General features: G+C 42.9%; 1 protein-coding gene across 6 annotated transcripts in view; it reads left to right on the forward strand.

The window, feature by feature from the left end:
- Positions 1-2,449: 2,449 nt before the first annotated feature.
- The window catches only part of ARPC2 (actin related protein 2/3 complex subunit 2), a 36,010-nt gene continuing 14,331 nt past the window's right edge, over positions 2,450-24,128 (forward strand). Inside the window, exons 1-6 of one of the 6 annotated variants that reach the window (XM_078328482.1) lie at positions 2,450-2,509; positions 2,843-2,924; positions 9,227-9,348; positions 11,716-11,750; positions 14,569-14,681; positions 20,416-20,461. In XM_078328482.1, the coding sequence (XP_078184608.1) occupies positions 14,625-14,681; positions 20,416-20,461 (103 nt within the window). In that variant the 5' untranslated portion in view covers positions 2,450-2,509; positions 2,843-2,924; positions 9,227-9,348; positions 11,716-11,750; positions 14,569-14,624. Of the gene's footprint in view, positions 2,510-2,567; positions 2,631-2,842; positions 2,925-9,226; positions 9,349-11,715; positions 11,751-14,568; positions 14,682-20,415; positions 20,462-24,128 lie in introns of those variants that run through there. The other 5 variants (XM_017973712.4, XM_035305667.2, XM_003733239.4 and 2 more) reach the window with 5 other exon arrangements.

Consider the following 24,128-nt stretch of genomic DNA (forward strand, 5'->3'; position numbering starts at 1 on the left):
TCCAGACTGAAACAAGAGGAAGGAAGGCTCTGGGACCAAAGCTCCAAAGAAAACTTACATATTGACTATACGGAAAATATTATTGCTAGACTTTTTGATAGAGTCTTAGAGCATTTGAGGGGAAAAGCCAACTGTAAATACTGTGTTTAGAAAACCAGACAAATGAGAGAAAAGCAATAATTAACCCTAAGAAAAATGAAGGGCCATACAAACTAGAAGTCATGATTGTAGTGCATTTCTTGGCTCATCAGTAAATAATATTTGCATACATAATAATTTTAATACAGTTGGGTGCATATCATTGGTTTAACCAAAAATTGTTACACAACTATATGGTGGGCAGCAGAAGTGATAGAGTCAAGCTCTTATCTACTGTGTCAGGAAGTGAACTCATAATGCTAACAATTAACAAACCAGGAAATAATCGTATAAACATTTACTTATAAATTTTATAAATTTTTATATTTTTCTTTTTCTCTCCCGACCCTTCTCCCACCTAAACATTTACTTAGAAATATGAAGATAGGCTGGGCATGGTGGCTCACACATCTAATCCCAGCACTTTTGGGATGCCAAGGGCAGATCGCTTGAGTTCAGGAGTTCGAGGCCAGCCTGGGCGACATGGTGAAAGGCCGTCTCTACTAAAAATACAAAAATTAACCGGGCATATTGGAGGGCACCTGTAGTCCCAGCAACTTGGAGTCTGAGGTGGAAGGATCACTTGGGCCCAGGAAGATTGGAGCTGCAGTGAGCCAAGAGCATGCCATTACTCCAACCTGAGTAACAAAGTGAAACCCTACCTCAAAAAAAAAAAAAAAAAAAGGAAAGAAATATGAAGGTAAGTATCAGGATGAATTTGTGGAGTTGAGCATATTGCCTCCAAAGAGTAGGACAGGGAATTCCTTTTTTCTTTACAAGTCTTTTAGTATTATAAGCATACATATTTTAAACAATTTATAAACATTATTTTAGTTGAGATATTAATGTTAAAAAATTAGCATATTGGTCGGGCACCGTGGCTCACGCCTGTAATCCCATCATTTTGGGAGGCTGAGGCAGGCGGATCACTTGAATCCAGGAGTTTGAAACCAGCCTGCCCCATATAGCCAAACCTCGTCTCTACAAAAAATATAAAAATTAGCCCAGCATGGTGGCGTGCATCTGCAGTCCCAGCTCTTCGGGAGGCTGAAGTGGGAGATCACCTGAGCCTGGGAGGCAGAGGTTACAGTGAACCGAGATAGCGATACCACTCCAGCCTGAGTGACAGAGTGAGACACTGTCTCAAATTAAAAAAAAAAAAAATAGGTTAGCATATAATTTGGGGGGATCAGCAATATCCCGAAGCTTATCCATAGCCCGTTAAGGAATGTCTCAAAGGGCTATCTGTGCCTTAATGATAGGAGCTAGTTTCTTGTTATTTTTATCCCCACCCCAAACACATAGCAGAAAATAAATTATTTCTTCGTATGTAGAAGAGACTCAGCTAAGTTTGTTATATTCTTCCCGGAGGAGGGAAAACAAAACAAGGCATAAAGGCAGAAGGTGCAGATGTAACACAAAGATGAGTTAAGTTTCCACACGCAGGTAACAAAGAGGGTTATGTTTCTGCCAGAGGTACTGGAAGGTATAGGTTTAAAAGGCAGGAAAAAAATTATGTTCTGGACACCTGGACGCAGTTCCCCAGGCATATAGAATTGGAGGCATGGCAGGAACTCAGGGGGGCCTAAGTTGCCTATACACCCAGGTGACCTCTCATTCCTTTCCCTCATTGCCCTTTTAACAACACGGGGAATTTCACACAGGGAAAGGTTCCCCTCTCGCCCCAGCGGGCAAGGAGGCTCCTCTGCGCAGAGTTCCGTCCCCAACTGCCCCCACGTCCCACAGGTCTCCTCCTGCCCTGTGCACGCACAGGTCTGACCACTTGCTGCTTCCGTATCCCTCCTCTGAGCCTCTCCCTATCCTCTCGGCCTCCTTAAACAATTGAGAATGTGTTTATTGTCTGTTTCCTCTACCAGACTCTAAGTTCATGAGGGCAGGACATCGTCTATTTCATTCGCCACCACATCCCCACTGCAGAGCAAGAGCCCATGAAATATTTGTTAGAGAAATGAATGAGTGATGGTGTCGCTGGACAGCTATTAGCCTGAATTGAAAAGGGTGCACCCACAGGAAACAAGCTAGGAGCAAAGAAGCCCGTTGGGAGACGACAAGGGCGAGCTTCTTGCGAGGTCTCTGAAATGACAAGACCGGAAGAACGGAGTTGGATCTCTGGGACAGGCAGGAAGGAAAAGCTAAACAATCAGGCAAGCCTCGGGGAACGTCAGCTTCGCGGGGGACGCACTGGCAGACCGCGGATGTAAGGGGGTCTGTGGGAAAGTAGAGGTGGGGCGGTGGCATCACACTTGCGCAAGCGCATCCTCCGTTTCCTCCGGCGCGCCTGCGCTCGCGTGCACAAGGGGTTGAAGCGGAAATGGCGCCGCGGGATCGCGCCTCCGGGCGGCGAGCGGAAGTGGGTGTGAGAGCGGAAGTGGCCGGCTAGAGCCGGGGGCTGGGCGGGGACCGGGCTTGTCCGTGAAGCGGCAGTGGCGGCGGCGGCGGCTCGGCAGGCGGGTTCAGGCTTCGGGGGCCAGGTCGGTTGGGTGGGTGCCTGTCTCCACAGTCTGTGTGCGTGGGCCAGCGCGTGCGTCTTACCCTTCCCTCCACCCCGGTCCCTCTCCCCTTCTCCCCTAACCTCCTACCCCACCCAGCCCCCCTCCTCAGGGGGCAGCAGGGCCGCTCTCTGTCCTTCACTCCCTTACCCACCCTCACCGGCCCTTATTTCTCCTTCCCCTGCTCGGGGCAGCCGCCGCCATGATCCTGCTGGAGGTGAACAACCGCATCATCGAGGAGACGCTCGCTCTCAAGTTCGAGAACGCGGCCGCCGGGTGAGCGCGCGCCTGGGGCTGGGGGTGGCGGGGGAGGCAGAGTTGACCCCAACTATTCCCTAGTGTCGTCCGGTCCCCCAGACCTGGAGGAGAGAAATGGGGTGCCTGGCAGGGTGTAGGGGCTGCCCCGGCGGGGTAGACGTGGGAGGCGATTGGGCGCGGCGGGGCGAGGGGTAGAGATGCGTGGGGAGAGGCTCAGAGGAGGGATGCGGAAGCGGCGAGTCTTGAGGACTGTGCGAGCCAAAGGGCAGGAGACCTGTGGGACGTGGGGGCAGCTGGGGCCGGAACTCTCGCTGGAGGAGCCCCCTGCCCGCTCGGGAGAGAAGAAGACCCCTTCCCTGTGTGAAATTCCCCGGCATTGTTCAGAACCCAGAGAGCGCCTGTTTGAAATTGGGTTGGAAGGAGTTTTTAGGAATTCCCAGGACTGAAGGAGGGAAGGAGATGCAGGCCCACATCGCCACCAGCATTCTCGTTCCCCACCCCCATCTCCTCTAAAAGGAGCAGAAGAGAAGACTGAAAGCCGACAGAGTCTCAGAGCCGGAAAAAGCGATCTCTGGTTTCCCTTCCCCGAATCCTTCTGTGAGAGACACTGGGCCATTTTGTTACATATTTTTCAAGCAAAGCCAGTTGTCTGTCGGTCCGCACCCCTTCCTTATCTCTCCTCTGAGGTTCTAACGCTCTCTCCTCATCCACTAGTCTTTATCTGGTTATCTTGTAAATTCTTATATCAAGACCCTGGTCTGTGATTTCTTCTGTGGTAACCCTGGCCCAGTGACACACTTCAAAGCCTCCAGAATCTGTAGTGCTTAGATAAGCTTTCTTTAGGGTTGGACTTTTTAAAAGGTGGGCTTAGGATATATTTCCCAGGCAGCCTTCTCTGCCAAACACAGGCATCAGTAGAAGACAACCTCCTCCTCCAAAGCTGTTTTGCTTTTCTAATATAGTATTTAAAACATGAGCTCAGGGTTTTAGGTTCTAATTTTTGGTGGCCTGTGGCCAGTCCCTTTGCCTCATTTCCCTTTCTAGGAGCGTGGGGCTTCACATCTTGGTTTCACAGTTGACGAAATAAATGCAAACTGTTTCTGGTGAACTAGTAATAGGAAAGTGTTTGGAGAGCCACAGATGGGAGATCAGTGGAGGGGAATTTTTAAGTGGCCATAATGTATTTGTGGCTTGGAGGCATTAAAAATTATTAGCTACCATTTAAACTGAATGTATAGTATGTCCTGTCTCCTTTCTAAGGCTATGGATTTTATCTGTAAAACAAAGCACTACTTTCTTGAAGTTAATATGTGTAGTGAGCAGTACTGTTCCCTGCCAGGGGCTGCTGTTGTTTATATTTTAGGCCGATTTGCTTCTTTCTTGTCTTAGCCTCTCTTACCAGTGTCTTTGCATTTTAAATATTCAAATGAATCAGCCCAGAGTCTTATTTTGGATGATTGCTGTATACTTTTTTCTGAGCAGTGTAGCATTTAGGAGGAAGTTGAATTAACTTCTGCATTTTCACAACTGATCTTAATGCATTCTCAGGTCCAGACTAGCAAAGAATGAAGCCTGGGCGGTCCTAAGCTGATCTACAAGATAAATGGCTATGTATTTTCAAGTAGAGGCATGTCATTTAACATAGGAGTACATTCTTGTCTATTTGTGTATTTATGACTCGTGATTCCAAAATGTGCCCCATTATTCGGAATTTCACCTCTTTCTTTTAGGAAATTATTCTTTAAAAGAGTAGCTAACCATTTCAGAGGGATCAAAATAGGCCCTCAAGTCTGGAAAACATAAGTTAGAACTTCCAGGATTTTTTTTTTTTTTTTTTTTTTTTTTTGAGACAGTCTCACTAACTGGAGTGCAGTGACATGATCTCTGCTCACTGCAACCTTCCCCTCCCAGGTTCAAGTGATTCTCATGTCCCAGCCTCCCAAGTAGCTGGGATTACAAGCACGTGCCACTACACCTGCTAATTTTTTTATTTTTAGTAGAGATGGGTTTTCACCATGTTAGCCAGTCTGGTCTCAAACTCCTGGCCTCAAGTGACCTGCCTGCCTCAGCTTCTCAAAGTGCAGGAATTACAGATGTGAGCTGCTCCGGCTGGCCTCAGGACATTTTTTACAAAGATAGGCATTGTAGGGAAGTTGTATAGGGGGTGCATGGGTGTGTGCACGTGTGTGGGTGTGTGTATAAGTTTTGGATTTTATTCTGGCCCATCTCCCCCTTTCAGATGTGGTCTTCAATAAGTGGGCTCAAAACATTCTGCTGAAAATTGAAACTTTGAAAATCTTTTAAAAGAGCCATGATATCATGCTTAGTAGGCAGGGCTTTCCTGGAATTACAGATTTATCACCCAGCAAAAGCCTGAATGAAGCAAGTGTAAATTATCAGTCATCCCAGTAAGGTAAGGCAAGGTGCATGCCTATTCCAGAACTTCCATCAAAATTTGCCTAGTGTGATTAACATAAACATTTGTGGGATTCTACCAGGGCTCAGCTCAGGCAGCATCAGGGAAAAAAAGGGGCCAAGTTAGGGAGGAGCTAAAGGGTGAGAGGTGTTAGGGTGGAGATCAGAGAAAGACATTAAAGAAAGGGAGTAATTTGGAGGAGAAACCCTGGAGATTTGAAAGGCTTGGCTGTGTGGGAACCTGCTAGGAGAGGTCTTCTCCACCCTGCTTTTTGCACTTCTCAGAATAAACTAATTCGGGAAATTATAGTTTGGGGCAGTCTTTTGCAGAGAACAGAGTATCTTCCATCTCTGTGATGTCCAATAAGATAGCCATACAAATGGCTGGCTAAATTTAAATAAAAATTAAGGTGAAATAAAATTGAGTTCCTCAGTCACACTAACCACACTAGCCACATGTGGCTAGTAGCTATGTAGCACAGGCATAGAACATTTCTATTATTACAGAAAGTTCTATTAGACAGCACTGTTCCAGCTTCTGAAAATGAAAGCATGAGATGGTCTTAAAAATAGTTCTGTGGCATATGCTTCAGAAGATAGTTGCATTAATTTTCCTTTTGAACTTGATCTTTTTTTTATTTTTTTATTTTTATTTATTTCTATCCTCTAACATAGATCATAGGAAACAAGATTTTTTTTTTTTTTTTTTTTTTTTAATGATTCCTCTCAGATTATCCTGCTGGATCTTCTCACCAGTGGCCTCCTACTAAAAGTATCAACTTTCTTCTGGGTGAAGTGGTGCTGTCATCTAAACTGTTGAAGAATACGTTTGGTCATTATAACCTTTTAATTTGGAGGCAGTTCAACAAAGCCTAAGGTTCATTCCTAACAGATTGCTTTTTAATTTTTTTCTACCACACTCCTGGGAAGTGGCTTATTGAAACTGTCTATATATTGTCACAAAATAATAAGTATTGGTAAATTGTCTTCCCAGCAGCCTACAAACTAAGAGAATGTGACTGACTTAAAAGCTCGGCCCAGCACTGCAGATAACATCATGCACAGATGTTATCAACAACATTGCCTTTTCATTTGGTAATTCTTAACCCAGACCCTCAATTAAAGCAAAAGTAATCAGGCAATTAATTCATTAGTATATACACCAGAAACCGTTTCATCCTCAGAAGGTAGGCCTGTCAACTTAGCTGGAGTCTGGAGTCCAAAATTGAGGAAATGCTGTCAGATGCAAATTGCTGTTGGATTTAAGTGTGTGCTGGCTCCTTGCCACAGCCAGCGCATATTGCGGGGAGCTGTGGTTCCATGAGGGGGAGTGAAACTCAGTAAGCAAGCAGTGCCAGTTGGGGTGGGTGAGAAGGGTGGGAAGAGAAATTTGAAAAAGGAATAAATTAAATCTTGCCGGTACTCTGTTCTCATTCCCAAATATATTGCATATGTCCTCAGAGAGAGAGGCTGGTTTGGAGTGATTTGGAATTACGACATTGTTTAAGCATTTAGAAGAAATGGAATGTAGTGTCTGACTTGATAAGAAGACCTGGTTGGTATTTTTACAGGTCATTGTAGTTAATTGCACACTGCTGCCTGTCCTGTGGCCTACTTGGGACCACTTTGGGTATGAAGCCCCAGAGCTATGCTGGACCAACTGATAACTCCTTATGGGCTGGGTCTATCACTTTAATCGTCTTTGTTTCCCCAGCATCCTCATTGTCAGCTCAGTAAATGGTTTCTTGAAGAAATGAATGAAGCCAGATAGAATGATTCCTTGTTTCTTTAAGAGCTGACATTTTTCTGACATTGAGTGAATTAGCTTTTAGGTCTCTTTGTTCTCCATATTTTGGGTTATGGCTTAGCAGAGAATAGGACCACCTCTTACCTAATATGATCTATTTTTATAGGCTTTGCTCAAAAGAATAATGGGAGCCTTATAGAAGATTTAAAGGAGAATGTTCAGAAACCTTTATAGTGGGCAGAATTCAATAATTCCTCTAATTCAGGACATAAGAAGGGATAAGTAGGAGAGAGACATAAAGGCCCAAATGGGGAATTGGGACCAGGCACCCTGACTCATACCTATAATCCCAGCACTTCGGGAGGCCAAGGAGGGCAGATCACTTGAGGTAAGGAGTTTGAGACCAGCCTGGCCAACATGGTGAAACCCCATCTCTACTAAAAATGAAAAAATTAACTAGGTGTGGTGGCACGCACCTGTAATCCCAACTACTCAGGAAGCTGAGGCAGGAAAACCACTTGAACCCAGGAGGTGGAGGTTGCAGTGAGACAAGACACTCACTCCAGCCTGGGTGACAGAGCAAGACCCCATCTCAAAAAAAAAAAAGAAAAGAAAAAATGGGGAATTGGATCCTAGGGTGCATTAGAAGTAAAAACCCCAAGGTTGTTAATGAGAAAAGAAGACAAGATAATACAGTTGCCAGGAGCCCTTCTGGACTGATTGTTGACATTCTAGAAGCTTCCTTAGAGAAAAGATAGAAGAAAATTGTTTCTGAAGGATTTGAGAATAGCTCTCAAAACTTAACTGAATGAATTGATTATGTTTTAGTGTCTTGGTTTGTCCAGTCAGTAACTCTGAGGACTTATCCAGCGGACTTGTTCTAGGATTGCAGACGTTATGGCAGTCTGATGCTTATAGTTCTGTTTCTCCTTGTACTGCTAACCGATTCCTGATTCAGGGAATTACCACAATCCCAAAACCTCTCCCAACTACAGCCTCAGTCTGATCTCTGACTCAACCTAGGAGAAGAACTAATTTATTGATTACTCTTTATGAACTGGGCACTGTGCTGTATGCCTTAACATGGTTTCATTTCATTTCAAAGTGTCCCGGTGTGACAGATAGTGGATCTCATATACAATTGAGAAAACTAGGGCTCTTGGGGTGGGGGTAGACATTGAGTAAGTAACTACTGTATATTAAGTAAGCGCTGTGCAGCCATTCTTCACTGTGATTCTTGACCTTGTTTATCGTACAACATGCACAGAACATCATATTTATATGGCACATTTGGGTAAATGGTCTAGCCTCTCAGAGATCCTGCTGCCTGCCCTAAGGAATATGGGGATCATTATCTTAGCATATCTGTAACTTAAGAGACACTGCTTGAGAAACTTTGCTGTACCGTAGTCCCCTCTTATCTGTGGTTTTGCTCTCTGTAGTTTCAGTTACCTGCAGTGAACCATGGTCTGGAAATATTAAATGGGAAATCCCAGAAATAAACAATCCATAAATTTTCTTTTTTTTTTCCCCCTTTCTTGTGTTTTTTTTTTTTTTTTTTGAGACAGAGTCTTGTTGTGTTACCAGGCTGGAATACAGCGGCGCGGTCTCGGCTCATTGCAACTTCCGCCTCCCAGGTTCAAGCAATTCTGCTTCAGCCTACTGTGTAGCTGGGACTACAGGCGTGCACCACCACACCCAGCTAATTTTTGTATTTTTTAGTAGAGACGGGGTTTCACCATGTTGGCCAGAATGGTCTCAATCTCTTGACCTCGTGATCCACCCACCTTGGCCTTCCAAAGTGCTGGGATTACAGGCACGAGCCACCATGCCTGGCCTGCAATCCGTAAATTTTAAATTGTGCACCATTCTGAGTAGCATAATGAAATCCTGTACTGACCTGCCCTGAACATGAATCATCTTTCTGTCAAGCATATCTACAGTATATACACTACCCTCTGTTAGTCACTTTAATAGCTGTCTAGGTTATCCGATTGACTGTCACAGCATTGTAGTGCTTGTGTTCGAGTTACCCTTATTTTACTTAATAATGGTTCCAAAGCACAGGAGTCATGATGCTGGCAATTTGGATATGCCAAAGAGAAGCCATAAAGTGATTCCTTTAAGTAAAAAAGTGACCTTGGTGTTTCTTTGCTAGGGTTCAGTACTATCCGTAGTTTTATTTGTCCACTGGGTGTCTTGGAACATATCCCCCACAGATAAGGGGAGACTACTGGACTACTGTACATACGTCATCTCGGTCTTCACACAACCTGGGAGGTAGGTGTTTTGTCCCCTTTTTGTAGAAGAGGAACCTAAGGCTCGATGACATTTGAGGAGCCTGTGGTCACATAGCCAATAAGTCCTGAATTTTAAATAACTTGCTTTTTCTCAGCCCCAGCATCCAAAATTTTAGCAGCTAATAGAACAGTAAATAAGAAAACTATTGATTTTGGGGGACCTATTTAGTGGAACACTTTTCTTACTCCTTTGTCTCTGTAATTTTAAACTACAGAAGTAAAATAACAAATACCAGGTCTTGGAATTGAGAAGCAGTCTTGAGGTGGTATACCTCACACTCAACGAACTCATTAAGGCACTGAGTTCCCTCTAACTCCCAGAAGACAGTTCATGAAGTCTCCTTTGGCCTAATGCTCTCCTCAGCAGCCTTTCTCTCTCTTCTTCAGCCCTTTATGTAGCCATAAATAATAAACTAAAATATTAATGGCAGTAATTTGACAAATATTCCTAAGTCAGACTACAGACCACTTAAGATCGATCGTAGCAACTTTTCCCACAGGGATCTGTGCTCAGGGTACTTTATGCCTAGAGAAATTTGAAATTTCAGACTCAAAGCATTTATGACTTGGAGTCCAAAGGTTATTTATTTATAGTTGATTTTTCTCAGGTCTTTTGATAAAGTAGGAGAGTGAGGAACTCAGCCCTTCTTTGGCTGAATTAAAACCTAAAAGTTAAAAAAAAAAACCTGCTAAGTGATGGAATATGAGCTTTTATGAACTCTGACTCTTCAGCACAGCCAGCCTTCCCTAGGAAAGTATGCTTCAGTGCTTCCTTCCATTGGACATCTTCTTAATATTTCATTCAGTTGGGACATGATTAATATTTCTATATTTTTGTTCTTTCCTCTTGTTTTCCAGAGGTGAGGAATGATACTGGACTCATTCATTGCCTTTGTTTCTTGGCTACAGTTTCAAAATGAAGACTCAGAAGCAGTTTAAATTTTCTTTTTTTTTTTTTTTTTAGGAGATGGGATTTCACCATCTCGGTCAGGCTGGTCTCCAACTCTAGGCCTCCCAAAGTGCTGGTATTACAGGCATGAGCCACCGTGCCCTGCCACAGTTTAAATTTTCATCTAGTTTTTGCCTCCTATTCTGAACTCACTGCTTCTCCATAAACCCTCTTGATAACCTCAATTCTTAGAGATACCCAATATACTTTGCCTACGTCACATATTGGCTTTGAAGAAGCGAGGTGAAACTGTATGATTCATGTAGGTTGATTTTCAGCAGGGCTAGCATGCTTCATAGAAGCCAGTTTCCTTGAAAGGTATTGTCTGGCCTCCGTATCAGCTTTTTAACATTCATAAACCATGATATATATTCCATTATTTCCCAGCAGCCCTGGAGAGCAACTTAGTCATGGTTCCTTTCACAGGTGATGGAGCAGAGATCATATAAAAGATACATACTTAAGAGGTCTTGAGCAAGTCAGACAAAAGTAAATGTAAAAATGTGTGTATCTTGTTTGCTAGCCCCTAAAACAAAGTAGAATCATTGAGTTACAGGTAGCTAGTTGATAAGGCAATAGAGTCTTCATTTGTTTCCTGCTTTGGACTTCAGGTCCATTCTTGTGTTATCTGTAGAGTTCCATGAGGTAAATAGGATCATTTGTATTCCCCCATTTTATTGATAATAGGGGAGAACACAAAGGTGTAAGGGTGTTAGTTTGTCCCAAAACATGAATGTGATGAGAAAGCTAAAGTTGTAAAACAGATGTCCTGACTATTCTCCCCGGTGCTTTCGTTGTGTTATTTTGTGCTATACTATCTATTTTAAGTTCAGAGCTGGAATTTAAAAAGCAAGACAAAACTAGGGTAGAACTAAAGAGGGCTTTGTGAAGGTGAGTGGTAAGTCCTTTGATGATGTAAAGAAAGAGAGAAAGATGAGTAGGAAGACTTACAGATGGGTTTTGAAGTGGAATCGAACTTGCTGTTTTGTTTATGGAATTACCCTTTCACTTCAAGCATATTAAAACCATTCTACATTATACTTAGCCAGTTTCCTGCTGAACGTATTACTCCTAATACCGCTGTGGAGTGGGAGAGGCATTGACCAAAAGATTGCTTTTTGTGGTGTACATATACAAACAGATATATAGCATGCATAGATTCAACAGCCGGTGAAAAACAAAAGCTATAGCTGACCTTCCTTTTTTGTCTTCTACTTAAAGCAAGTACAAAGGTTCAGGTTTATGAGAAAATGGATTGTTTATTCTGATTGGCTGTAACCTAAAATTTATACAGAATGGTTTGATCTTAAATGAAGCTCAAGAGCTTTTCCAGTTCCCCTTGAAGGTAAGCAGCAATACAGTCATCTTAACTGAGGGCCCTTTTTTTGTTGTTTACAGAAACAAACCAGAAGCAGTAGAAGTAACATTTGCAGGTAAGCATCTTTATCTCAACCTTCTTAAGAGAAGGCACAATATGAAAAATAGGAAATAGGCCGGGTGTGGTGGTGCATGCCTGTAACCCCAGCACTTTGGGAGGCCGAGGCAGGTGGGGTACCCGAGGTCAAAAGTTCAAGAACAGCCGGGCCAACATGATAAAACCCCGTCTCTACTAAAAATACAAAAATTAACCGGGCATGGTGGTAGGCGCCTGTTATCCCAGCTACTCAGAAGGCTGAGGCAGGAGAATCACTTGAACCTGGGAAGCAGAGGTTGCAGTGAACCGAGATCGTGCCACTGCACTCCAGCATGGATGACAGAGTGAGACTGTCTCAAAAAAAAAGAAAAAGTAGAGAAAATAGTTTCCAAAATAAGCTTTGACATTTTGGATATTGTTCCTCATCAGGTCTTTTTGAGCTCTTTATAATAGATGACCATTTCATGTATTTAATCCATTGATGACTGACAATGTAAACTTACCTGCTGATAGATTAGAAGTTTGGATTTAATTTTGTGGTATAAACCAAGGTGTTTTTTTTTAAATTTGTAAATATTACGTTATCTTCAAGTAGCTGTCAGTCTTAGTTTGTCTAGCACTAGAGTAGTAGGGAAACGTGAACAGCTAAAGACCTGTTCATCAAGTCAGAGAGATGTTGCTGCTTTCTATTCCCTATAAAGAATTAGGTGTTGGTACTATTCACTTGTTACGTGAATGAACTCAGAGGAATTATACAACTACCCTTTCTAAAACCAGAGTCCTTGACAAGATGATCTTGGAAGACTTTTGCAGCTCTGAAGTGCTGTTATTGGAGGCCAGGCACTATCCCTTTACCCGTCTAACTGGCAATGCCAGATATCCCTTCCTGATTCTCACGACAGCTCCCTAAAGTGATGGCACTCAGCACCTAGTTCTAGTTTCAGGAACCTATTCCTAGTTTCAGGAATTACATAAGCTGAATCTGTCTTGCAGAAAGATAGAACCCAAAAAGAGGAGAGTCCTATAGATTAGAAGCAACTTAAAAGATAAACCAAATGTAATGTATAGATTTTTTTTTTTTTTTTTTTTTTTTTTTAGAGACGGAGTTTCACTCTTGTTACCCAGGTTGGAGTGCAATGGCACGATCTCGGCTCACCACAACCTCCGCCTCCTGGCTTCAGGCAATTCTCCTGCCTCAGCCTCCTGAGTAGCTGGGATTACAGGCACGCACCACCATGCCCAGCTAATATTTTGAATTTTTAGTAGAGACAGGGTTTCACCATGTTGACCAGGATGGTCTCTATCTCTTGACCTTGTGATCCACCCGTTTCGGCCTCCCAAAGTGCTGGGATTACAGGCTTGAGCCACCGCGCCTGGCCATAATGTATGGATATTGTTTGTATCTTTTTTTTTTATACAGAGTCTCACTCAGTCTCCAGGCTGGAGTGCAGTGGTGCAGTTTCTGCCTCCCAGGTTCAAGAGATTCTCCTGCCTCAGCCTCCCAGGTAGCTGGTACTACAGGCACACACTACCACACCCAGCTAATTTTGTATTTTTAGTAGACAGGGTTTCATCAGAGTGGCCAGGATGGTCTCTCTCTCTTGACCTCATGATCTGCCCGCCTCGGCCTCCCAAAGTGCAAGTGCTGGGATTACAGGCGTGAGCCACCACACCCAGCCTTTTTTTTTTTTTTTTTTTTTTTTTTGAAACAGAGTCTCCCTCTTTTGCCCAGGCTGGAATGCGGTAGGACAATCTCAGCCAACTGCAACCTATGCCTCCTAGAATCAAGCAATTTTTCTGCCTCAGGCTCCCAGGTAGCTGGGACTACAGGCACACACCACCACGACCAGCTAGTTTTTTTGTATTTTTAGTAAGAGATGGGGTTTCACCATATTGGCCAGGCTGGTCTCGAACTCCTGACCTAGTGATCCGCCCGCCTTGGCCTCCCAAAGTGCTGAGATTACAGGCTTGAGCCACTGTGCCTGGCCTTGACTGAATATTTGATATTAAGAAATTGTTTTTAAAAATTTAGGCATGACAGTAGTATTGTGGCTATTTTTTTTTTTTAACAAATAGTCTTCTGTATCTTCCAAAGATATATTCTGAAGTATTTATGGATGAAATTATGTGTTGTGTCTGGGATTTGCTTTGAAATAAATCATTGGGAAGGAGGGCGTCTAAATGAAACAAGAATTGGCCATGTATTAATAATTGTTGAGGCCGGGTGTGGTGGCTCACACCCGTAATCCCAACACTTTGGGAGGCCAAGGTGGTCAGATTATGAGGTCAAGAGTTCAAGACCAGCCTGGCCAACATAAAAAACCCTGTTTCTACTAAAAATACAAAAATTAGCTGGGCGTGGTAGCATGTGCCTGGAGTCCTAAGCTACTCAGGAGGCTGAGGCAGGAGAATCACTTGAACCCAGGAGGCAAAGGTTACAGTGAGCCAAGACCACGCCATTGCACTCCGGCCTGGGTGACAGAGTCAGACTCTGTCTCAAAAAAAAAAAAAAAATTCTTTAAGCCTTATGATGGGGATAGGAGTTCATTATACTGTTCGTTCTGCTTAAATACATGTTTAAAATCCAATTATTTCAGCACCAAGCTATGATTAAGGAAGGAATAGCTTTGTAATTTTAAGGAAGAGCAAAGAGATGAGTACTCACTATTTCTTTCTCAGTGTTTCTGCTGATTTGTTACATGGAAGTAAAACAAATTCCATTTTACTTATATGCCTCCTTGTAAGAGGTCTTCTTGTGGCCTACAGCAAGGTAGGTGCTTGGAGAGATTATTTCCCACTCCCAAGTTGTTAAGCAATCTTATTTGCCTTCCTCACAGATTTCGATGGGGTCCTCTATCATATTTCAAATCCTAATGGAGATAAAACAAAAGTGATGGTCAGTATTTCTTTGAAATTCTACAAGGAACTTCAGGCACATGGTGCTGATGAGGTAAGATCTACATCATTTTCCTTAGGACTCTTGTTTCCTCACCTTTTATTGGCAGCTTGCCATTCATGGAAGATTCATGGCACTAAATCACCCCGGCTGGGCAATATGCTCACCTAACTAGGGGCTCTTGACTTGATTGCTGTAATGAATTAAGTGTGTTTCCCAGAAAAGGTTTTGACTCTTTGCTTGCTTACTTTAAAACAATGGAAACAAAAACAGCTTTAGTTCTCCAAAAACAGCAAAGAATACTTTTCCTTGATCAGTACAAGAATAGCTGTTGTAAGAGTTAGGTTCTGTTCTATTTTTGTAATATTTATCAAGGCAGATAGATAACTTCTGGCTTGCTTAAGTTTTATAGTCTCAGGTTCTCATTCTGGAAATTTAGGCACAAATAGCTGTCTTTTGACATTTTTAATTTAATGTTCTTTAAAGCTTACCCTCTTTAACTATCTCTTCTTCTTTATAACTACCTTAGAGGAAATAAGAAGGGATGTCCAGACACCAGACATTATGAAACTTTGGTGGCCTTGCCTTGTTCACTGGCTTCTTTGAATAGTTAAGTAGCAGGTTTGGTTCCTGTTGAACTGTATTTGCTCTGGGGCGAGCCATTTATGGAAGAAAGAAAATGCTATTACAGCAGCGTGTGCACGTTGTGGTTGGGTCTCAAAGCAGGAAATATGACTCAGTTCCTGAATCAGTTTTCAAATTTCTTATTGTTAACAAACTAGGTTCTCCTTAATCTGTTAAATGAAGATGTAGCCATAGCTGTTTTCTTTCTGAGGAGTAGCTTTTGAATTATTTAAAATTTATATAATAAAAAATGGTTTATAAAGGAATATGACCAAAAGCGTGATTAATTTTTTAGCATAAAAACTAAAATTGGTCTTACTTAATACCAAGAGCCATAGGTTGCTTCCCTTAGTTATTCAAAGGCAATTGATTTACTCATAAATTCAAAGAAGTAAGAAACATTTAGAGAATTTGGAATACAGGTTACTTTACTGGAGAAAGAAAAGCTTCAGGAAGAAGACCTAATCCCTAAAAGCTTACAAAGAATTTTTTTGCAAAAGATAGTGACTGACACTTCTTTACCTGATAAAGAGTGAAAGAAAACAAATGGCTGTTAAAGCAGCCCAGCTTTTTTTCTCTCTCTGTGCGTGCGTGCGTGTGTGTATGTGTTGGAGTCTCACTGTGTGTGCGTGTGTGTTTGTTGGAGTCTCACTGTGTGCATGTGTGTGTGTTGGAGTCTCAGTGTGTGTGTGTGTGTGTGTGTGTGTGTGTGTCTCATTCTGTTGCCCAGGCTGGTCTGTAGTGGCGCCATCGCGGCTCACTGCAACCTCCACCTCCTTGGTTCAAGCAGTTCTCCTGCCTTAGCCTCCTGAATAGCTGGAATTAGAGGCACACACCACTACAGCCAGCTAATTTTTGTATTTTTTTGTAGAGATGGGGTTTCATCGTGTTGGCTGGGCTGCTCTCAAGCTTCTGACCTCAGGTGATCAGCCTCCCTTGGCCTCCCAAAATGCTAGGATTACAGGCTTGAGCCTCAGCGCCCAGTTGTTGTTGTTGTTTCTTGTTTTTTTTGTTTGGTTGGTTTTGTTTTGGTTTGATTTGGTTTTTTTGACAAGATCTTGCTCTGTCATCTAGGCTGGAGTGCAGTGGCACAGTCACAGCTACTACGCCCTCAACCTCCCAGGTTCAAGTGGTCCTCCCACCTCAGCTTCCTGAGTGGCTGGAACTACAGGCACATGCTACCACACCTGGCTCATTTTTTGGTTCTTTTATAGAGAGGAGGTTCCACTATGTTACCCAGGCTGGTCTCAAACTCCTGGGCTCGAGCAATCCTCCTTCCTGGGCCTCCCAAAGTGCTTGGATTATAGACATGAGCCACCACACCCAGCTGTAGCCCTGCTTTGGATTAGCTATAACTACCCGAAAAGAAGTGTTAAATATTTGAACAGCATTTTTAAAATTGTGTAATCATTCTCCCTAGACAGTCTTCACTAGGTGCAAGCCTGCACAGTGGCATGCACCTGTAGGGCCAGCTACTTAGGGGGTTGAAGTGGGGAGGGTCTTGGAGACCAGAAGTTCAAGTCCAGCCTGGACAGCATAGCGAGACTCCATCTCAAAAAAATGAGAAAATCTAAATACAATAATAATACTCCTAGAAAGAAAGAGTTAAGCTAGATTTCTTTTTTCAATTTTATTTGTTTATATTTTTAGAGATGAGGTCTCACTATGTTTCCCAGGCTGGAGTGCAGTGGCTATTCACAGGTGTGATCCCACTGCTGATCAGCACAGGAGTTGTGACCTGCTCTGTTTCCGACCTGGACCAGTTCACCTCTCCTTAGGCAACCTGGTGGTCCCCTGCTCCTGGGAGGTCACTGTGTTGATGCCAAACTTAGTGCAGACACCTGATTAGTATAGCACACTACAACCCAGGATTCCTGGGCTCAAGCAATCCTCCCACCTCAGCCTCCCAATTAGCTGGGACTACAGGCATGCCCCACCATGTCTGGCAAGCTAGATTTCTTATATCTCCTTTCCATTCTGTGCTTTTCTAACAGTGGAGCTCCAGAACACGTTGTTATTCTTGTAGCCACCACAAGGGTCAAAGAACCAACCCCACCCACTCAAGTGGGTGGAGTAAGTAACATTCATAGTGTTGGGGCAGAGTGCACAGTAAATGGCTCCCTGGGTTGGTTAAACAGTGACCAACCCATGATAACCACAGGAAGCTTATTACTTGGTCACAGGCCATTTTTAAAGGCAAAATGCCTCTGCTGCTGGAGTGGGAAGGTAATGGTGTTGAGTGATAGGTGGCCTCCACCCATGTCCTGGTGTCATACTGGGAGAGAGGGTACAAACTGAAAAGTGAGTCATGGTTAAAAGTGCAAGTGAAGTAACAAGGAAGCGTTGGCTGGTTTTACTAAGGGGAGGGAACAAAGGAGTTGAACATGATAGAAATTTGGCTCTCGGTACCTCTTATCTCAGAATATTAACTTTGTAAGCTTGAAATTAAACTAAATCTTAGGGATTTGAACTAAATCTGAGGTATCTCCCACATCTGATTTCCCCTTCCTCAAAATACCAATAGTACGTGCAACACAGAATGGTAGCTCAGAGGTAGCATGCTGTTTCAAATTCTTGGGATATGCATGTTACTTTTTTAAAAGAAGTGGTATATCAGACACCTGAAGGTCAAGTCTCTCTGTGTCACCAACAAACTCTTGTGACCTTGAGCCCCTCCTCTCAGTTCCTCTTTGGTAAAAGAGATGCCTCACAGTGGTTGTGCAATCACCAAATAGGAACTACATTTGGCATTATTTATCTTTTGCCCTTGTATAAAAAAATACAGTTTTGCAGGTTGAAAGTTTGTTCTAGCTGTAGGAAAATGGTTAAATAAGTATATGGAATATTAAGAAATTATTGTTGGGCCCATGCCTGTAATCCCAGCACTTTTGGAGGCCAAGGCAGGAGCATCGCTTGAGGCCAAGAGTTCAAGCCCAGCCTGAGCAACGTAGTGAGACCCTGTCTCTGTATAAATAAAGAGGCCGGGCACGGTGGCTCACACCTATAATCCCAGACTTTGGGAAGCCAAGACAGGTGGGTTGCTTGAGGTCAGGAATTTGAGACTAGCCTGGCCGACATGGTGAAATGCAATCTCAACTAAAAAATACAAAAATTAGGGCCGGGCACGGTGGCTCACGCCTGTAATCCGAGCACTTTCGGAGGCCGAGGCTGGTGGATCACAAGGTCAGGAGATCGAGACCATCCTGGTCAACATGGTGAAATCCCATCTCTACTAAAAATACAAAAATTAGGCATGGTGGTACTTGCCTGTGGTCCCAGCTACCAGGAGGCTGAGGCAGAAGAATTGCTTGAACCTAGGAGGCGGAGGTTGCAGTGAGCTAAGATGCACCATTGCACTCCAGCCTGGGTAACGAGAGCAAAACTCCATCTCAAAATAAATAAATAAATTAAATAAATAAATATAATTAATTAATTAATTAGCTGGACATAGTGACGGGCACCTGTAATCCAAGCTACTAGGGGCTGAGGCAGGAGAATTGCTTGAACCCAGGAGGCAGAGGCTGCAGTGAGCCGAGATCACGCCACTGCACACCAGCCTGGGCAACAATAAGACTCCATCTCAAAAAATAAATAAATAAAATAAAATGTTGGTTTCTTAAGCCATGTCATTCTGAAAGCAGTTTTCACCAGGTGAAGCAGTCACAGTGGCAGAGAAAAAAAATAGGGAGTCTCGGTCTGTTTTTTGTTGCTATAACAGTATACCACAGACTGAATAGTTAATGAAGAAAATATGATTATTTGACTCACGTTCTGGGGCTGGGAAATCCAAGAGCATGGCACCAGCCCTTTCCCATCATCCTATAGCAAAAGGCAGAAGGGCAAGAGAGGGCTAGACTTTTTTTTTTTCTAACAACCCTTCTTGTGATAACAAACATCCCCTGTAAGTAACAACATTTATCCATTCAGGAGGACAGAGCCCTCACGGCCTAATCGCCTGTTACATCACAGTGGCAGTTAAATTTCAACATGTGTCCAGGCATGGTGGCTCACTGCTATAATCCCAGCACTTTGGGAGGCTAAGGTAGAAGGATCACTTGAGCCCAGAAGTTCAGGACTGCAGTGAGCTATTGCATCACTGCACTCTCACCTGGAATACAGAGTGAGACCTTGTCTCCAAAAAAAAAAAAAAAATCATAAATTTTGGCCGAGCATGGTGACTCACGACCAGTAATCTCAGCATTTTGGGAGGGCAAGGTGGGCGGATCACTTGAGGTCAGGAGTTTGAGACCAGCCTGGCCGACAAGGTGAAAACCCCGTCTCTACTAAAAATACAAAAATTAACCATTGTGATGCACACCTGTAGTCCCAGTTACTCGGGAGGCTGAGGCAGGAGAATCACCTGAACCTGGGAGGTGGAGGTTGCAATAAGCTGAAACCGCACCACTGCACTCCAGCCTGGACAACAGAGTGAAATTCCCATCTCAAAAAAAAAAAGTCATAAATTTTAACATGAGTTTTCAAAAGGACATTCCAACCATAGCAGAAGGTATAAAAGGGGTTCTTGGTTTTTTGGGTATTTTTTGTTGTTGTTTTCATTTAATTCAAAAACCTGGAAAGTAACAACATAGGTTCTGGTGGGGAAAAGACATGTAGAGTGTACAACCTTCTATAGACACCATATTAATAACTAGCTGAGATTTCATTATTCACTGTCGTTTGCCTTAAAAGCTGGTTATGCACTGAGTAATTTTAAAACATACAAGATAGCAGACAAACAGATGAGTTCCCAGCAGTCCTGGTTTTTCCTCTTCGTTCACCTGGGTTAGTGGCTCAGCCTGTGCTTAGGTTGATGACTTAACAATCTGTTCTCTCACTTACATTTGCCATCCTTTTGCTGTTCTGAAAACAAAACATGGTTAAGTACAATGTGGAATCTAGAGGAGAACAGAGAATATATTAAGGGTATAGTCAAGTCCTAAAAAAGTAAAGGATGAGCTTTGATTAAAGATTCTCATCTCAGCTTTGTGGCCTGTTTAGTGACTAAACCCACTTCCCCTCTGTCTCTCCTTTCTCATCCACCAAATGAAAGTTAGGAAGAATGCTGACTTAGAAAAAGCTTGGCAAGTACAGTACTTTAAAAATAATGAAATTATTATGGCCTTTGGATTAACGTATGTGGTTTTGTTTTGTTTTTATTTTCTAGTTATTAAAGAGGGTGTACGGGAGTTTCTTGGTAAATCCAGAATCAGGTATGTAGTCATGTTAGCAACTATGGAATGATGTGGGAAGAGAGGTGTCCTTTATACATTACACTTTTTTTACCCAAAGGATCTTATTTAAATATTACAAATATTTCTGCATGAACCCATTCCTAATTCAGTTCTCTCCATAAAAATAGCTTTTAAGAGGCTTCGCTTTGTCCAATATGGAACACAGTAGAGGGTACAAAGCTGATGTTTGGTATTATTAACGTTTACTTGACGAGGCCACATGACCCTTACTTAATCTTTCAGACAGAGGGCCACATTTGTTTGTTCGTGGTGATTAAAATGCCTTTGAAAAGAATGAGCAAACATTGATTCCCACCCTCAGCCCTTAATAACACCTTTTTTCTGCATACTACGTCTTTGGAGAAGGAAGAGGAACATTCACAGCACTATTCTTGTGATTTCAAGTAATAAAAATATCAGACTCTTTCTTAATCCAGTCTTCTAATAGGTGGTCTCAGCATTTATGGCCAGAGGAATTGAAAGGCACCATGTCATCCTTGAATAGAACAGCTATGTTACACTGCTTTCAAGGAGGTTTAAATCGAACAGCCTTTTACCCTGTGATTCAGCGGCATGTCTCAAATTCTGAGGCATTTAGCAGGACCCCAAAGTGAGAACCAGGTAGTAAGACCATTGGAACATAATACTTTTTACTCAACTGTTATAACTTAGATACCTTAATTAGAAGTCTTCTAAGAAGGAAGTTCTCTGTCACTCTTTTTTTTTTTTTTTTTTTTTTTTTAAGACAGAGTTTTGCTCTTATTTCTTGTTGCCCAGGCTGGAGTGCAATGGCATGATCTTGGCTCACTGCAACCTCTGCCTCCCAGGTTCAAGCAGTTCTCTGCCTCAGCCTCCTGAGTAGCTGGGATTACAGGTTGCCACTACCATACGCAGATAATTTTTGTATTTCTAGTAGAGATGGGGTTTCACAATGTTGGCCAGGCTGGTCTTGAACTCCTGACCTTGTGATCTGCCTGCCTTGGCCTCCCAAAATGCTGGGATTACAGGCGTTAGCCACCGCGCCTTTGTCACTGTTAGCAGTTGCTGGTGCTAGCTTACTTCGTCACTTCACCTATTATTTTTAGACAGTCTCATTCTGTTGTCCAGGCTGGGATGCAGTGGTCCAGTCATAGCTCATTGCAACCTCCTTCAAATCTTGGGCTCAAGCAGTCCTTCCACTTTAGCCTCTCAGTAGCTGGGAACTACAGGCCCTCGCCACCATACCCAGCTAATTTTTTTATTTTTTCGTAGAAACAGGGTCTCACTGGCTGCTCGCCAGACTGCCAGAACAGACTAAGGAGGTCTCAAACTCCTAGCCTCAAGCAATCCACCCACCTCGGCCTCAGCCTCCCAGAGAGTTGGGATTACAGCCATGAGCTACCATACCTAGCACCTTTTTTTTTTTTTTTTAATCTCCAAATTGGTGAGATGAATGTGTCACAGAAATAAAAGCCAAGATAACACTGTAGGCTTTTGGCAGTATCATCATATTAAAGAAAGAGAAGTAAAGAAACATACAGATCTAGAACAGAAAAATCATGTCCAGAGTCTTGGGCATGCTTGTCAAAGCCAAAATCCTGACGTGGAAAGTATGTTTCTGTCTCTGGGCCTCCTCCTGCCTCCCACTAAATCATAGACGTCACCACATTGCAGACCCTGTCTTCATACAAGTGTAAAATGTAAAAGTATGTGATAGTAGTGTCAATCAGGCACAGTGGCTCACACCAGTAATCCCAGCACTTCAGGAGGCTGAGGTGGGTGAATTGCTTGAGCCCAGGAGTTCGAGAACAGCCTGGGCAACATAGTGAGACTCCTGTCCCTCCAACCTGGATGACAGAGCAAGATTCAGTCTCAAAAAAAAGACAGTAGAGTCTCTTCTTTTTTAATGGGTTTATCTAGGCATGTTTGGGAAATCTCAGCAAATCATACTAGATTTTTACTTCTCTTCATCCTTAGAAGCCTTACTTAGAAACAGATTTTAGCTTAGCTGTAGTTTTATTTGCTTTGTTTTATTTGGCTTCCTAAAACAAGCAAACCTCAGCTCTAAATCTTTTCTTTTTTCATCTAGCCTTGTAGTCTGTGTGTTTATCTGGTTTTCAGCTACCCAAAATGGAATCATGTTATTTAATACTGGAGTGCCAAAAATGTGCTAAGCATTATCTATTCCAAAGATTTAGACACCCATCCTTCCAAAGAGCCCCTGCTCAACAAAAAACGTAGACCTCAGGAATACTTTTGAGAAAAAATGAAATAGTAATGAGGTGTAAAGTTTTCAGATACTTAGAAGTGTGAAATCCATACATACAGTTCTGGCAAAGTTATTCCCGTCAGTTGCCTAGAATATAAAATGATCCTCAGTGATACACAAATATTCTTGCGAAAATATCTCTAGGCCTTTTGACACTTATTAACCATTTGATTCGCTAATCAAGTGTTCCAGCCCTGCTTCCAGGAATTCATAGTGGACATGCTGTCAAGGCAGGTCAGCCAGTGGTTTCAGTACCTGTTCTGCACCTGTTGTGATGACCTATCATGTTCCACTCATTTTAAGTACTATACATTTTTTTAATGCTCACAACAGTCTCCCCTATCTCCATAGCCCTCCCCACTTTTTTTTTTTTTTTAGAAACAGAGGTTCGCCCTTGTTGCCTAGGCTGAAGTACAGTGGAGCGATCTCAGCTCACTACAACCTTCGCCTCCCAGTTCAAGCGATTCTCCTGCCTCAGCGTCCTAAGTAGCTGGGATTACAAGCACCCACCACTATGCCTGGCTAATTTTTGTATATTTAGTAGAGATGGGGTTTCTCTATGTTGGCCAGGCTGGTCTCCAACTCCTGACCTCAGGTGATCTGCCCGCCTCAGCCTCCCAAAGTGCTGGGATTATAGGCATGAGCCACTGCACTTGACAATTTTTTTTAAGGTCACGAAATGACAAGGCCAGGATTTGGACCCAGTTCTGTTCAACTCAAAATAGAGTGCCCTACACTTACGTATCATGCTGCGCTTGACAAGTCACGTCACTTTGAATCTCCTTTCCCTCCGTAAAACAGTAACCTTACCTAACCTGCAGACTTCAGAGCATTGTTACGGAGATCAAATGAAGTAAAATGTTCTTAAAAATACTAAAAGTTTTACAATGTATACCAGTAAAAGCTACTGGGGAGATATATGTATGAACAGATAGTTGGTTTTTCTACCCTTCCTCCTCAGAGTTGGCAGTGGCACGGAGAATGGTCTATATTATTATCACAAAGCTACCCATGTGTTGGCCGTATTGATACTTGGCACATTAAACTATCAGAGAAAGATATGTGGCTCCTTTACAACTGTATCTGGAAGAGTAAAAAGTAAATTTCCAATCAGAGTTCACAGGTTATGACTTTCTCCCCATTACATATTTGTAATCAGTCGTCTTTGATACTGATTCAAATTTTTTATTAACATTAGTTAAGGCTGGGCGTGGTGGCTCATGCCTGTAATCCCAGCACTTTGGGAATCCAAGGCCGGTGGATTGCCTGAGGTCAGGAATTCAAGACCTGTCTGACGAACACGGTGAAACCCCCTCTCTAAAAATAGAAAACAGTTGGCTTAGCATGGTGGTGTGCGCCAGATCCCTGCTACTTGGGTGGCTGAGGCAGGGGAATTGC

The sequence above is a fragment of the Callithrix jacchus genome, chromosome 6 (genome assembly GCF_049354715.1).
Source record: "Callithrix jacchus isolate 240 chromosome 6, calJac240_pri, whole genome shotgun sequence".
NCBI classification, from domain to species: domain Eukaryota; kingdom Metazoa; phylum Chordata; class Mammalia; order Primates; family Cebidae; genus Callithrix; species Callithrix jacchus.